At 34.0% G+C, this 17,138-nt stretch overlaps 1 protein-coding gene and 1 long non-coding RNA gene across 24 annotated transcripts in view; one reads left to right on the top strand and one right to left on the bottom strand.

Annotated features, from left to right (window-relative positions):
• LOC146400020 (uncharacterized) overlaps nt 1–17,138 on the bottom strand; it is a 162,979-nt gene that overhangs the window by 101,960 nt on the left and 43,881 nt on the right. The window lies entirely within an intron of this gene.
• VWDE (von Willebrand factor D and EGF domains) overlaps nt 1–17,138 on the top strand; it is a 69,998-nt gene that overhangs the window by 43,827 nt on the left and 9,033 nt on the right. For 5 of the 23 annotated variants that reach the window (XM_084977137.1, XM_021102436.2, XM_013979734.3 and 2 more), the window contains 9 exons: nt 24–243; nt 1,800–1,937; nt 4,813–4,953; nt 7,138–7,704; nt 9,065–9,160; nt 9,247–9,342; nt 10,415–10,510; nt 11,383–11,478; nt 12,725–12,820. In XM_084977137.1, the coding sequence (XP_084833263.1) occupies nt 24–243; nt 1,800–1,937; nt 4,813–4,953; nt 7,138–7,704; nt 9,065–9,160; nt 9,247–9,342; nt 10,415–10,510; nt 11,383–11,478; nt 12,725–12,820 (1,546 nt within the window). Of the gene's footprint in view, nt 1–23; nt 244–1,799; nt 1,938–4,812; nt 4,954–5,589; nt 5,664–7,137; nt 7,705–9,064; nt 9,161–9,246; nt 9,343–10,414; nt 10,511–11,382; nt 11,479–12,724; nt 12,821–17,138 lie in introns of those variants that run through there. The other 18 variants (XM_084977141.1, XM_084977139.1, XM_084977135.1 and 15 more) reach the window with 6 other exon arrangements.

The following is a 17,138-nucleotide window of genomic DNA, read 5'->3' as shown; positions in this document are numbered from 1 at the left end:
TTTACTTCTTGTTTCTTTGGCAGGTGATTGTGAAGTCTTGTGATTGCTTGAATGGGGGATCATGTGTGTCTGATATTCAGTTTCCTCCCGGAAGTGGAGCATACTTGTGTGTCTGCTTGCCTGGTTTTCAAGGTGATCTTTGTGAAGAGGATGTCACTGAGTGCCAATTGAATCCCTGTGGCCTTGGCAGATGTATCAGTGGTTTTCAAAACTATTCTTGTGACTGTCCACCTGAACTCAAAGGTAAGTTTTGGTTCCTCTTGAATGAAATTAGGGTGTGAACAAATTATAAAGGAAAGCTTCTTGGCTTTCCACATAATCTATTCATTATTCAAGCAAATGTATTATCTTAAAGATTTTGATGCTCATTTTAAAATTCTACTAAAATTCATCACAAATACATTTGATATATCCATATCCCTTCTTTTTTATTTTTATTTTTTATTACTCAATTGAATTTATCACAGCTATAGTTGTATAATGATCATCACAGTCCAATTTCACAGGATTTCCATCCCACAACCCAAGCACATTCCCCTACCCCGCAAACTGTCTCCTCCGGAGACCATAATTTTTTGTCTGTGAGTCAGCATTTGTTCTGCAAAGAAGTTCAGATTGTCCTTTTTTCAGATTCCACATATCCCTTCTTTATTGTACACTGCTTACATATACTGTTACAGTTTCACTCAGTCTTACAGTTTGAATGGCAATACTCATGTCTATATTGCATTTTGCAGGTTCCTAAATATTTCTATCTATATTTGGTAGGTAGAAATATATTTAAATGTATTACTATTGATATATAATATAGAATAAATAAATTTGCCATGGGAACTATAAAAATTATAATTTAAGAGAAGTTTTATTAGTAATTTATTAGAGTTGAAATCAAGTGAAATGTTAGAATATTTTTAACTCATTATTTATCCTACAATGTCTGATTTCAGAAACCACAAATAAGTATATGACTGACAACTTTTAATTTCCCAAGACTTTTAAAACTTCATACCAATATTTTATTTAATTAAAATAGGTATAAATAGTAAATAAGTAAATATAGTTATTGAGCTGATATTTTCCTTGAAGGCATATATTTTAATATTATAATGGAACTAAGCAGACTATTTGGATGTCTTTATTTTCTTCAGCATTTTAAAGTAAAAATTTTATTATTTGAAGCTATTTTGCTACAACTACATTTGAAAGAATTCAAATGTGGATTGCTTCATGGGTTTTACTGTAATAGGGGTTATCATCATTAATGATTGTAAATATATCCATTTAAATAAGTTGTAAAACATTGTGAAGAGCAACACTTCATCTCAAAAAAGTTTATTGAAGAAAGACTGCCTTTCCTAGCACACTGTAAAATTTTTATGGATTTTCAGAGCCAATGCAATAATGGACTGAATAAGTTGTCCTTTAGGTAAGCAGGCAACCATTCTAATAACTTCTTTAAAAAATCATTGGGTTTTTTAAACAAAGTACAAATTACTGCCATAATATGGTAATTTTTGCCTTAAAACATTAATAGCCTTCATAAGTCTTATTTATAGGGAAAATCTTATATACTTGAAAGGACTTGCTTAATGCTAAATAGAATCTAATTAATGACCTTATGCTTAATTATATAACACATTTTTTAAATAGTACACTTTTCTCCTATTTTTATACGACAGTTTTGGGAGAGTTACCAGAACATACACAGAGAGTAAAAAAAAATTTAAATGAGCATTTGACTTGACATATAATGTTTTTCAAATTAAATAATTTGAACTCTCAATCTGTATTTTATTTAGGCAAAAACTGTCAGGAAGATGTTGATGAGTGTGAATCCAGACCTTGCTTTCCAGGAGCAGAGTGTCTCAATACCTTTGGTTCCTATCACTGTGGTTCATGTCCAAAAGGATTTTATGGTGATGGAAAAATATGTCATGGTAAAAGTCCCTATTTCCTACTATGAGATTTTTTGGGGGGGTGGGTTGCATTTAATTAATTCAAATCACCCCGTTCCATTCTCTCTTGTACTCATGCATTTCTTCAGGGTCATGAACCAAGCTAGATGCAGAGGATGCAGAAATATATAAGATATATCCTCTGACTAATAGGTTTGAATATAACAGCAGGAACTATAGCATGTAATCCCATAGTTTAATATGATGTTCTGTGTCTTTTGATAGACGTGCCTAGAGAGAACAGTAGGAATAGTACACAAGGAATCATGCCTGGAGGGATAATGAAAAATTTTATAAAGGAAGTATCACTACAGCTAAATCTGATGCTTCTGATCGAGAAAGACAAAGGCATTCTTAGGCAAAGGAATCACAATGAGCAAAGGTAGAGAGGCATGTAACATCACAGCACAGCTTGGGCACTGTGAATAATTCTATATGCTTGGAATGGAGAGGGTAAGGGGTGGGAGCTGCTACAAGAGTAGCAGGGGTACCCAATGGACAGATCACTGTCAAATGATGAGAAATATGATAGGGTTTACATCAGAGAAAGTCTGCTTAAGAACATTGTGGGGGATGGACCACTTTCAGGTAAGGACTTGTGCAAGTGTGAAGGTGGGAAGAAGGGTTAAGACAGTATGACAAACATAGAAAAGACATAAAAATATTCTGACTTAAGATGAGGAGATATTGGATGAAAGAGACACCAAAGAAGCAAGCTGAGTCTGTTTTTTCACATTCACAGATATAGAAAACAAACATGTGGTTAACAAAGAGGAGAGAGAAGTGGGAGACATATTAGAAGTATGAGATTAAAAAGTTTTAAATACTATATATAAAACATACAAGCAACGAGGATATATGTATAACACAAGGAATCATATCCATTTTCTTATAATAACCTATAATGGAAGATAATCTGCAAAAATACTGAATCACTATGCTAGATATCTGAAAGTAACACAATATTGTAAATCAAGTACACTTTAGAAAAAAGGAGCAAGTTGATAGTCCTTGGTCAGTGACTGGGATTAGAACAGCAAGGGAGAGAGTCACTACATTTTAAGTGCTTGGTTTAGGCAAACCGAGTGGGTAGAATAGACATTCACATTGCCATGGACTGAATTATGTACTTCCAAAATTCACGCATTGATTCTCAAACCCACTCTATGGCTGTATTTGGAGTAAGGAAGTATTAAGGGTAAATGAGGTCAAAATGGAGAAGCCTTAATCCAATAAGTTTAGTGTCCTTCTAAGAGAAGCCACCAGAGAACTTACTCTCTCTTTCTCTGCCATGTGAGGACACAGGGAAAATGCAGCTGACTGCGACCTGGGCAGAAAGATCTCTCATCAGGAACCAAATGGGCCTGCACCTTGATCTTGGACTCCCTCCTTTCTAAAATAGTTAGAAAATAATTTCCTATTGTTTAAACCACCCACTCTATGATGTTTTAGTATGGCAGCTAAAGCTAAGACACATATGAACTATAAGGAAGAAGATATAGTTTCAGAGAGAAAAGATAATGAAGTCAGTTTGGACACATAGAGACTGAGGTGACAAAGTAATATTTAAGTGGAGCTCAGGAGGCAGGTTTGCGTTAAGGATATAATTCTTAGGATCATCGGTCACAGAGGAAACTTCCCAGTGATAACACTTAGAATTAGAGAAAAGAAGACCAAAAAAATGGTGAACATCAACATTTTAAAACTTAAAAGAGAAGAGTAAATTATTGAAGTCAGTGCCAAAGAACTGTGTCTTTGGTATTATTCAGAAAACAAGACCTATTTTGATGAAAAAATATATTAATAGCATAATACCACCTTGTGCTTAAAATTGGGTTGGGCCTGTCTAGCACTGGAGATGACAGGTTTGTAGAACACAGTGTAGGATGGTGAGGGGAATTCCCTGCTAGTTCAGCCACTGACATCTCCCCCTCAATATTCAGCCCCAAACAGTCCAATCTTCCACTCTGTGAACTAAAGATACCTAACATCTATCTTTTCCAAATAGTGGCCCATTCTCTCAATAGGACCTTTATCAAGTGGAGTTTAAGAAGAAAGCTCATCGAACCATTACACAGGAGTGACTAATAAGACTACTTTATCAGAGGCATTTGTGCATTTTAGGAAGTTACTTGTTAATACAAAATATTTTTTTTATCGTTGGGTGTTTACTTAGTTTTATGACAATCACCAAGTCAATGACTATAAAAGCAAATATAGTGCATTTCTTTTTCGTGGAGTTGCTAACTAGTAGAGAAAAGTGACAGCCAAGTGTGAGGACAGGATTCTGTGGAAGAACTAAGATGCATGGCTTTGATTTAGTGGGTAAGTGGGACTACAGGAACATCTATTAGCTAGCTTGGGCTGCCATCATAGAATACCATAGACCTGGTTACTTAAACAGCAGAATTTTTTTTTTTCTCATAGTTCTAGAGCCTGGAAGGTCAAGATCAAGCTGCCAGCAGAGAGTAGGGTTTGTTTCTGGCTTCTCTCCTTGATTTGCAGATTCCAGCCTTCTCACTGAACTCTTACATGTACACTCTTCTTGTATCTCCTCCTCTTATAAGGACATCAGTCCTATAGGAAGAGTGCCCCACTCTTATGACTTCATTTAACCTTAATTACCTCCTTAAAAGCATCTCCAAACACAGCCACAGTTAGGGTTAGGGCTTCAACATATGTATCTTGAGGAACACAATTCAGTTCATAACAAAAGCATTTGCTGACATTTAAGATAGTTCTCCGATCTAATTTTCAAGTTCAATCCAGATGGCTCTTTTATTGTATGTTCTTATTCACAGTGCTTTGGTTTTATAACAGTTTAACTCTGATTAGTTTTTCATGTGTGCATTTACAGTTGAAACACAGTTTTTAAATGAACTTACTACACATACTGTGGTTCTCACAAGTTCTGACAAAAGTGTAACTAAGGAAGAGGATGGTAAAAATGCCGATCAGAGAGAGAGGCATCTTAAACCAACAAATGGAAATACTTCTGGTAAGTAATGGTCTTATTAAAAATCTAATGACAAGTAGTACCTTCTCAGTAATTTTTATTTTCAAAAAGATCACCAAGGATCACGTAGTGCAGTTCATAGATTCCTCTTTTCCTTGCTAAGCTGTTGAATCTTCTGGCTTATATTCTGGAAAAATGATTCATGTTGTGTAATAAACAAATTATATCATTATTTAAGGTGATTTCAGAGGAGCTTAAAGTTGGAAGTGACCATTTCAAACTTATACTCTATAAATCCCTAGCTGTCCATCTCAAAACCTAACAGAATGAGAAGTTTATTTCATAAAGCCTTTACTGCTTTGCAGTGCTCTTTTTTTATTATAATGCTCTATGATCTTCATAATAATCTTTAACACATGTCTCATTAGCATTCCCTATGCCTCTGAGTTCTGTAACATTAGCCGTCTATCTTGTAGGATATCACTGTATTTGTTCATTTTGCAAAGTGTTGTTGATAGGAAAGCTGTCTTGTTTTTAATGTTACTTGTTTTAATCCAGTTGCCTTACTAAACTTATTTACACTGTTTTTTATAGTTGATTCTCTTCTGGATTTTATAGGTAAATCATAATTTTTTTTTGCAAATAGTGAGTTTGCCTCTTTTATCTACTTTCTTACAGTAACTAAGGTTTGATCTATGTTTATGATGTGCCAACAGAAGGCATATATTTGATCCTCATAGTGGCTATCTTTGGTAACTATTCTTATTACCATTTTATACACAAGTAAATAGAGGCATCTATGAGTTAGTTAAGTAATCTGTTCATATTTACAGTTTATAAATTACAAAGGCAAGACTTGAACCTGAGCAATCTAATGGCCATGTCCCAGCTCTCAAACTTAGGCTCTTATTGAAGTGGCTGGGACCTTCATTTCAAAGTGGCTAGGGATGGAATAGCTTTGTTTCTTATTTGTTTAAATGGAATTCTTCTCATGTCACCATTGAGTACAACATTACTCTGGGTTTCCGATAGAACTTTCATTTTATTGGTTGCTTTCTCAAAATTCTCTTTAGCTTTAAATCAGGAGTGGATTTTAAATTTTATCAAATACTTTTTCAACATCATTTATTACTTGCTATAATTTCCATTAATGTTTCCTTAGATTAACTTTTGCAGAATGTTCTTAACAAAAATTGTTTTATCAAATTACTTTTAACATTATTTTATATTATTTTCTTCATTAATTTCTTAATGTAATTGTTAGTTGAGATACAAGTCTGTTTCATCCTATGTAATTTATACACTGTTGCATTTGATTTAACTGAAAGGCTAATATTTCATTTAAAATGTTTATGTATTTTTATAAATAATATTGACTATAAGATTATGCTACTCTGATAAAACATTTTAAAATATTTCATCTCTTTGTGTGTGTTACAACAGTTTTATAAAATATTCTTTCCTTGAATATTTGGTAAATTTTTTTCCATTAGACTGACTGTCCTGGCATAATTTTAGAAGGGGATATTAGATTATTTTTCTATTTCTTTCATAGTACTTTTTATTTCATATAGTCTATCTCTTCTTCAACTTAATCATTTGTATTCTGCAAAAAAGCATTTATCTCATTGATACTTCAAAGTCTTAGTTTAAAATTATGTGTAGTATTCTGGTATAATTTAAAATTCTTTTCATATATGTAGCTTTTTCTATTTTCTCATCTTCAAAGTTGTTTAGTTATATTCTTCAACTTCTTTTTTTCTGGATACAACTTGCCAAAGGCTATTTGTTTTTTTTCAATAATTGTTGAGATTTGATTTTCTGTTAATAATCTGTTCATAAATTTTCTTTGACGTTTTGTTTATTTGTAAGAATACTTTATATATTCTGGCCATTGACCCTTTACTTAATGTGTATTTGAAATTATCTTTCTTATCTCTGTAGCTTGCCTTATCTATGTTGTCTTTTTAAGCAGAAATATTAAAATTTTATATAGTAAAAAATTAAATAATGCTTAATATTCTGTATTATTTTAGGTATCCAAATAAATTATAAATTTCAAGAATGCAGGAACTGTGTGATGACTTCTTATTACTGCTCTTAGTATAGTGTTATACATGTAATAGACATTAAATGAAGGAATGGATTACTTAATTTTAAATACTGTGGGTAGAGCAGAACATAAACAAAATTATCAACTAACATTTTTTTCTCTTTGTTGTTTAGATACAAATTGGCAGCAACCATCAACAGAACATTCACCAATTGGTACAAGCTTTATCCACAGCCCTGCAACTATCAAAAAGTTCTTGGATACAACCAACAACATCTCATACTTACTAAAATCAGTTGCCCCTCGAATGAATCATTCAAAAAAGCCTATTTCCCATCAGATATCAGGTTTTGAACATATGGTTCATACCCTCAGTACAAAGCTCAGTCTGGAGGAGTTGGAAGTTCCTACAAACAACCATAGTTCTTTAAGCATTAACCCAAACAGTTCCCATGATGATGTAAAGGATATTATCCAGGGTACCATCCAAACAGAGGCAAGTGGGTATAATTCTCAAACTAACAGGTCTGCCCAAAGTTACACACAGTATAAGGATGGGTTTGTGTCATCACTTACTAGAGCCATCACTAATTTGCCAGAAATGCCTGGATTGACCAAAGTATCAACTTGTGCCGAATCCCCCTGCTTTTTTGGTGTTTCCTGTGTGCCAACCACAGATGGTCGTTTCCAGTGTGGACGCTGCCCCTTTGGATATTATGGAGATGGTGTCAATTGCAGAGGTAGTGTGAAGACTCTTCAAAAGATACAAAGAAAACTATTTAGTCCACATTTAAGCAATTAAGCAGTTGTGATCTAGTTATTAATTTTCATTCACTCCATTTAGTTCACTAATTTCTATTCATTTATTGTTTGTGTATATTCACTTCATATTTCAAAAAATTAGTATGTAAGTTTCTGAAATTTTTTAATATTAATATTAAATAATATAACTATATAATACATTATTAATATGTTTATTGAGTACCTACTATGTTCTAGGGTTTGTGGAAATATTCTATATCAATTATGTCATACAATCCATAGAGACCCCATATATCAGTTGCTATTTTTCCCATTATACAGAAAAGAAAGCAGAGCCTTAGAGGGCTAACTAACTTTCCTGGCATTAAGCAGCCAGAAAAAAAAGTAAGGATGTGAATAACATGGTGGCCAGGGTTCTTTTCAGCTCACAGTGGGCATTTAGCACTTTAAATTATTAATTCTGGCAATATTCCTTATTAGATTTCTCTGTAATTCCTTTAGTTCTTGAGAATAAAACAAGTTGGGCATCACTTAAATTTTGAAAGTGTTTCCTTTTTTTTTTACAATCATCAGCATTGTTTTCTCTGATGCATAGTAAACTTCTAGCTTTGACAACATAGAAGCTACTTTTTGTTGTTGATATTGTTTTGTTGTTAGTGTTTTGTTTTGTTTGAATTTTGATTTGTTTGAGACCAACTTAAGCAACAGAGCTGATGGTGGGTATGTTCATTTGTTCGCAGTTATCTAGAAGAATCTTATTTTTATCTCTTTTCTGTAGGAATAGTGATAACTTTCAATAGTTACATGTTTGTAAAATAAAACCCCTTATTATTAGCAAATAAAGCAAAATAACCTCACAAATTTCAGTTACCCCAGAAAGTGTTAAATGCCCTATAGCTAGAATATATCAGATTGTTAGAAGTTTAAGGAATACAAACCTATAAGCTAATGATATGTTCCTGGCATCTTACTCCTTGACATTCTGATTATCCCTGCCATTCACCAACATTTACCTAATTAGAATCTGAAATTGTATTGCTCTTTGAAAGACTGTAATTCCATTTATGATTAGCAGCCACCTCCAACATCATGTTTTGCTATGGGAACCACATATGGTATGTTTTTCTTACCCTATTCATCATTTATCTCAGTAATTCTAGTAGTAAAACAAATAAAAGAGGAAAAATAATTTTATAGATGTATGCAGTGGTTATTGTTTAATAGTAGTGTCCAAATTTTCAAATTTCAGAGAATTTTATTTGTGTTATAATTAAGTCCATGAGCAATGTGCATATACTGTTGTCTATAATTTGGCCTTTTTCCCTTGATTTTTTGCAGCTATTTGTAGACATCCATGTGGAAAAAACAGGGAGTGTGTTGCTCCAAACATATGCAAATGTAAACCTGGCTATTCTGGTTCTAATTGCCAAATTGGTAGGTATAGCATTCATTAATTTGCATAATCAATCATAATTTAATGATAATTGATATTTCTAAACCATGAGCTTTATTTCATACAGCTGTATGTCATCCTGATTGCAAAAACCATGGAAAATGTATTAAGCCTAACATTTGTGAATGCCCCCCAGGGCATGGTGGAGCAACCTGTGATGAAGGTGATACTTCAAATTAAAAATTAAATAATAAAACCAAAATAAAGCAATATTTTCTTTAAAAACTTAAAAAGATAATCCAGTTTTATTGTGTAAATATTAATAGATACTCATTAATGCTGGTGAGGGAGTTCAAGTTTGTTAATGATTATTAAAAATAATTTATTTGAAAATTTGAAAAGCTTGAATTTACAAAATCAGAGAGCTAAAGTGCAATAGTTTATTTGTTCTTGGTAAAAGTATCTTTAAAATTTTTTTTTGTGTGTGTGATTTAGCTATATGGTACCATATTCCTACAAATATTTTAGCTTCAAAGGACATCTGCTTGTCGAATAACTTGTCAAGCATAGTTCCAAGGAACTATGAAATACCAAATAATTAGAGAAGATATCAGGTAGTAAGAAGAAACCTAAAAAAAAAGATTTCTTCTTAAATTTTATTGGAGTATAGTTTATTTACAATGTTTTGCTTTAAAAAAATTCTAAAACATGTCTATAGCCATATAATTTTATTGTCTTGGTTGAAATATTAAGTGGAGAGTTTAGGAAATGGCATGCCTTAAATGGATAATATTTCAAAGAAATAAATTTGTTATTTTTAAGTAATATTTTAAAGAATATATTTTAGTAGATTGTGGGCATATATATTTTAATAGATTATACCACATATAATTATTAACAGAGAGCCATTAAATGTCTTCATAACAAGGCAAGGTACAAATTAACAAGTTATAGTAAATACAGAGTGAATTAACAGAAACATTCAATATTAGTAGCATAGGAAATGTAGAAGTATTATATTTACAGCGCAAGCATGCATATATTCAAGTCTCATTCTTCAGAAGAAACCTAAGATCAAATATTTCCATCAAGTTAACTAAAAGTTTTACAAATCAAAACATGCTGTTTCCAGAGTGTGAATTCATACTCAATGCCACAGAACTAAATTTCATACTAAACTAGAACTGTTTGCTACAAATTTCTCTTACAAGAAGGTGTTGTTGGGGCTGTGCTTCAAAAGCATATACTGACTTTTTCTTAATTAAAAGCTGACTTGACATAATCTGTGTCTGCAGAGTACTGTAGACCACCTTGTCAACATGGTGGCACCTGCTTGGCTGGAAATCTCTGCACTTGTCCTTATGGCTTTGTAGGACCAAGGTGTGAAACAAGTAAGCAAAGCACCCTTGCAGTCTAACATAATAAAACTGCTCCTTTGAGCAGCTGATTTCTTTAATGCTGAGACAAACCCAAACCCTAAGTGAAAAATATACCTTCCTGGAGTTCCCATTGCGGTTCAAGGGAAATGAACCCTACTAGTATCCATGAGGATACAGGTTTGATCCCTGGCCTCCTCAGTGAGTTAAGGATCAGGAACTGCTGTGGGCTGTGGTTTAGATCACAGCTGCAGCTTGGATCCCATGTCGCTATGGCTGTGGCACAGGATGGCAGCTGTAGCTCCGATTCGACCCCATCCTGGGAACTTTCATATGCTGCACCTGTGGCACTAAATATATACATATATGTGTGTATATATATATATATATATGCGTACATACACACACATATACCTTCCTGGCTTATTATGACAATTACCATTCTGCATACCACTAGTAGCACTGAATACCAGTACTAAGATTAAGAAGCTTGTTCTTAGAAGCAACTCTTTTCTTGATGCTATCCATGACCATTCCTTTGAGACAACAAGAATTCTAATTATTTGACTTGTATGTAAATTTATCTCATTTAATTTATGTCTATGATTACTTTTAAGTAACTAATAATTTTCCCAAATAGGCAACTCTTGTTTACCATTCAGCTCAATGGTTTTCTGCTTTTCCCATCTCTATTCACAACAGCGACAACAAAAATACTGGATGTGAAAACTGGAAACCATTTAAAGCCACAAGATAAATTGTTTTTATCTTTCTGCTATTATTCATTTGAGAATGTTATTGGCAGTTATGAGCAATTATATAATAGCCAATAATATGACCAATTCCAAGCCTAAAGTACCTCTTTTATTTTTATCCTATGACCTTAGTGGTTTGTAACAGGCACTGCGAAAATGGAGGCGAATGTCTTACACCAGATGTTTGCCAGTGCAAGCCTGGCTGGTACGGACCCACCTGTAGCACAGGTAAAATTAGATTTTCAATAAATATATTAGTTAAAAGAAATTTAAAATGGACCAATGTCTTAAAGACTTGCACCCCAAAACATAATACAAATCTGACAAGATTGGTATAAAGTTTATTTCAGACAGATTTTTGAAACCATATCTCTCGTCTTCATTCTCTTTGTTCTTATATTAGACCATAGAATGTTTTCCAGCCTTACTATTATCCAACCCAGCTAATATTTTCTTTTTTAGGACTTTATTTTTCCCTCATATATGTGCCTTGTGGTGGAGAGAAAAATATCTGTATTGCATATACAGGAGTCTTTCAAGTTTTTTTTTTTTTAATCACAACATAGACATTCTATTTAATTCAGCATTTAAGCAAGTCCAAGTTAAGTAGACATCATAAGGTTATTCTTGTATTTCTCATAGTATCAGGCTTACTTCTTTGGCAGTGTTATTTGCAGTTAATCTGTGTTTAATTTAATCCATTGTGATCAAATGACTTCTCTCAACAGAAATTTAATTCAGAGTTTATAGCATGACAACTATGTGTGAAGCACGATGCAAGGGGAAACAAAGATCAATTTGATTTTTGCCCAGTTTCAAGCAGCATATCATTAGTGAGGGAAATACAGGATACAATTATAAAAAGACTATGATACAAGATGAGCTGTAAGTAATGTAATGTGTACACAGTTCTTTGCAAGCAAAGAAAATAAAATTAATTCTGGCAAGTGCAGTTAGGAAGAAAATTGTATAGACTTTGGAGAACTGGTAAAATCTGGGTTGAAAAAATGGAACTTGGGGGTGACTTTCAAAATGGAACAAAGGTAAAGAAGGCAAAACAAAGAATGCTTTTGAGTGTGCTAGGATTGAGTGCAGTGTTCCTATTTGACTTGGGAAGGAAACTTAGAGGTACATATGTATTTGAGCAGATTGCAGACTCTCCTGTGTGTGCTGTTGAATTGTCTTATCCTAACTTATGGTCATGTTTCCAGCTTACCCAGGGCATTCTGAATTCTAATCATAGCCTCTACATTCTTAGCTTGGTAATATTTGTAAACTTAATGAACAGTCTTTCAAAGCTATTATCCAGTGATTTCACTCTTATGTTTGGAAAAGTCTAATTAATTATAGGTTATGGGTTTTACACGCAGTAAAAATAAAATATTTCATTATGAACCATTTTGTACTTCAGTGCAGCTTTCATTTTTTAAATAATAAAACTGTTATGGTCTTTCTCCCTCCTGCTGTTCATTAGCTTTGTGTGACCCTGTTTGCCTTAATGGTGGTTCCTGTAATAAGCCAAACACTTGCCTCTGTCCTGATGGATTCTTTGGTGCACAGTGTCAGAATGGTAATTATACTTTCTTTATAAATAAAAAAAAAAAGCAAAGGGAAAGCTAGACATAAACAGAGGTCTGAGTAAACACGAGACAAGTTTCAAAGGAGAAGATGCTATTTACTGTTTTTCTCTATTTCTTATGCTGTTGCAGTTTTGGTCACAAAATGACCAGTTCATAGAAATATATGAGTTATTGTGTAAAATATTTATTTCTTCAACATATCTTAGGCTCACAACTTTGGTACATTGGTAGTACCAAGTGTGAGACACAAAGCAAAAGCAAATTTCTCTTGCAATCTTTCATGTGAAATGATGTCAGTTTTGTTGCCTTCTCCAAAAACTGTTTGGTTTACAGTCCATCTAATGCCCACTATTATTATCTCTCTTGATTTAGTATCATTAAGCACTTATGAAGAGCCAGCTGTATACAGCATAATGCAACGTGATATGGGGACATAATGACGTATCATTTTCCCCTTTCATGGCATGTTATTTTAACACTTTACTTCATAGACTTAATGCTATTGGTTATTTTCAGAATAATGGGCATGACCTGAAGCTGAACGCATAGGCATGAAATAATTTCAGTAAACAAAATTTAAAATGTATTTTCTGCATGTTCATATTTTTTAGTAAACATAGAGGAGGTTTGTAATATAAAAAGTGTCAGACTATGTCATAATTTAACTCCTAAAATACATGCTTTCTTTGTTGTGTTACACTTTGATTTACAAAACTATTTTCTAACTTAGAGGTTGGTCAGAATTTTGAGACAGATATTGAGGTGAAGAACCCATCACTCTAACACTAGATATGTAATTATATGAAATGAATTTTTCTAATTCAGATTTCTGTTTAGAAATTAGTTTGCAAAAATTGAAAGTAGAGACTAATTAAGGCAAATCTTGAAAACTAGGAGACTGACTAAATGCATTTTTAAGGGTTTTGGGTAGGGTTTTGAGTAGAGAATGTAGAAGAAATAAGTTTATGTCTCTTATGCGATTTGCAGTAGATGTAAGATACAGTAAGAAACATTCTTTTCTAGGAGTTCCCCTCTTGCCTCAATGGTTAACGAATCCATGAGGATGCGGCTTCGATCCCTGGCCTTACTCAGTGTGTTAACAATTCAACATTGCTGGGAGCTGTGGTGTAGGTCACAGATGCAGCTCAGATCCCATGTTGCTGTGGTTGTGGCATAGGCCGGCAGCTGCAGCTCTGATTTGACCCCTAGCCCAGGAACTTCCATATGCTGTGGATGTGGCCCTAAAAAGGAAAGAAAGAAAAGAAGAGTTCCCTTCTAAAATGTATATGCCAGTTATATAAATGGGTAAAGGAAGGACTATCTAAATTACTACATTTAACTAAAAATTATTTTTTGAACATAGGTCATGTTATAGTTTTTAGAGTTAGCAGTCTCTATAATTTGCTAGCTGGTATAGATGTTGGAAATTTACTTGTAATCCCTAGGCCTCAGACTTCTTTACCTGAAAGTCTGAACAAGCCAGTTGCTGTGAAGTACAAATGAGACATATAGTGGACCACCTGCAAAGAGAGTCAGCACATGGCCAGCTGCCATTAAGTAATAGTGTTATTATCATAAGATGTGATACAGTGCAGAAGAAATAAAGACATGATTGTTATTTTTATTAGATAACATAACTTTGTGAGCCCAAATATTGGAAAGGGAAGATATACACATTAAAAGCCATTGAATAAAATTAGGCAGAACATGATTAAAAGTAAGTTTGAGGAGCACATGCTGTGTGTTCTACAGGATTTCAAAAGAGGAAGATAGACTTGAGCTGGAAGCGTCATGAAAGAGTTCAACTACTCTTTAAGCAAAACCTAAAATGTGTGGCTGAAGAGATGACTAAATACATCTTCTAATTTCCTCCACCTCTTAAATGCCATGAGCCCATTCCATACAGAAGGTGAGGCCAGATGACTTGGCTCATTTTGGAGTTCGATAGAAGATCCATCTGAGGCCTGTAGAATCTCATACATACACACGTGAAAGTGGGGCTTCTCCTGAACCTCATTTTCCCAAAATGGGATTAGAGGTGGGCAGGACCAAGCCAAAGTTTTAGGTAATTTCTCTATATTATTTTAATTATATATACTTTTTTGTATAAATGTAGTATTTATCTCTACATTGAATTTTGTAGAGTAGGTAAGTGTTGATTTTAACAAGACTTCCCATTATAAAAAGCTGTTTTATTATTTTTAAGTTTTAAATTTCTGGAGTTCACATCATGGAACAGCAGAAACAAATATGACTAAGAACCATGAGGTTACAGGTTCCATCCCTGGCCTTGCTCAGTGGGTTAAGGATCCAGAATTGCTAGGAGCTGTGGCATAGGTTACAGACGTGGCTCGGATCTGGCATTGCTATAGCTGTGGCATAGGCCAGCGGCTACAGATCCAATTGGATCCCAAACCTGAGAACCTCCATATGCTGTGGGTGTGGCCCTAGAAAGACCAAAAAAAAGACAAAAAAAAAAAAGTTTTAAATTTCTAACCACAGGTCTTTCCCATAGTTTTTTCTTCTTTTATGACTTTTTAGGGCCACACCTGCAGCATATGAAAGGCTAGCAATTGAATCAGAGCTGCAGCTGCCAGCCTATGCTACAGACACAGCAATGCCAAATCTGAGCTGCATCTTTGACCAATGCCTTGGCTTGCAGCAATAATGCTCAATCCTTATCCAACTGAGTGAGGCCAGGGATCAAAGCTGCATCCTAATGGATACTAGTCAGTTCTAAAACACTAAGCTACAGTGAGAACTCCTCTCATAGTTTTTTTTTGTAATAGAAAGGATACATTTTCCCCAATAAATAGAAATAACCTTAAATTGTATAAAGAATAGCATGCAGAAAATGTTAGAGCATTTTTTTCACAGTAAAAAGTACCAATAAAAAATGCCTGGGAGGGAAGTTCCCATGTGGCACAGTGGGTTAAGAATTCAGTGTTACCACAGTTGTGGTGCAGGTTGCAACTGTAGCACGTGTTCAATCATCCCTGGCCTGGGAATTTTCACATCTCATGCATGCAGCCAACAACAACAACAAAAAAAGCCAGAGAAAGTAAACTCAAGTATTAACAAAAAATCTCAGTCTAAAAGTACATCAAACAGAGATGAAAAACAAATAAAAGTAATCCAAATTGGAAAGGAAGAAGTAAAACTATCACTGTTGGCAGATGATATGATACTATACATAGAAAATCCTAAAGATGCTATCAGAAAACTGCTAGAGCTCATTAATGAATTTGGGAAAGTTGCAGGATACAAAATAATATACAGAAATCTACTGCATTCCTATATACTAACAATGAAAGATCAGAAAGAGAAATTAGGGGAAAAATCCCATTTACCATCTCATCAAAAAGAATACCTAGAAATAAACCTACCTGAAGAGACATAAGACCTGTACTCTGAAAACTATAAGACACTAATGAAAGAAATCAAAGATGACACAGACAGATGAAAAGAATATAGTTCTTGGAGTTCCTGTCGTGGTGCAGTGGTTAACGAATCCGACTAGGAACCACGAGGTTGTGGGTTCGATCCCTGGCCTTGTTCAGTGGGTTAAGGATCCGGCATTGCCATGAGCTATGGTGTAGGTTGCAGACACGGCTCAGATCCCGCATTGCTGTGGCTCTGGCGTAGGCCAGTGGCTACAGCTCCGATTCAACCCCTAGCCTGGGGACCTCCATATGCCGCAGGAAGTGGTCCTAGAAAAGGCAAAAAGACAAAAAAGAAAAGAAAAAGAAAAGAAAAGAATACAGTTCTCTTGGATTGGAAGAATCAATATTGTCAAAATGACTGTACTACACTACCCAAGCAATCTACAGATTTAATGCAACCCCTATCAAATTACCAATGTCACTTTGCACAGAATAGACCCATTTAAAAAAATTTATATGGAAATACAAAATATCCTGAATCTGAGAAAGAAAATGGAGCTGGAAGAATCAGGCTCCTTGACTTCAGACTATACTGCAAAGCTACATTCATCAAAACAGTATGCTACTTGGCACAAAAAAAGTAATACAGACCAATAGAACAGATTTGAAAGTCCAGAAATAAACCCAAGCACCTGTGCTTGATTAATCTATGACAAAGGAGGCAAAAATACACAATTAACAAAAGAAAATCTCTTCAATAAGTGGTGTTGGGAAAACTGGACAGCTACATATCAAAGAATAAAATTAGAACATTCTTAATACCATATACAGAATTAAACTCAAAATGGATTAAAGACCAAATGTAAGACCAGACACTATAAAACTCTTAGAAGAAAACACAGATGAAACACTGATATAAACTGCA

This window comes from Sus scrofa, chromosome 9, assembly GCF_054392235.1.
Source record: "Sus scrofa isolate SSC_HxYL_T2T_F1_AM1 chromosome 9, Sscrofa_HxYL_maternal_Yorkshire_Landrace_v2.0, whole genome shotgun sequence".
NCBI lineage: Eukaryota > Metazoa > Chordata > Mammalia > Artiodactyla > Suidae > Sus > Sus scrofa.
Note: the sequence above shows the minus strand (reverse complement) of the source record. Positions and strands in the feature narration are given on the sequence as shown.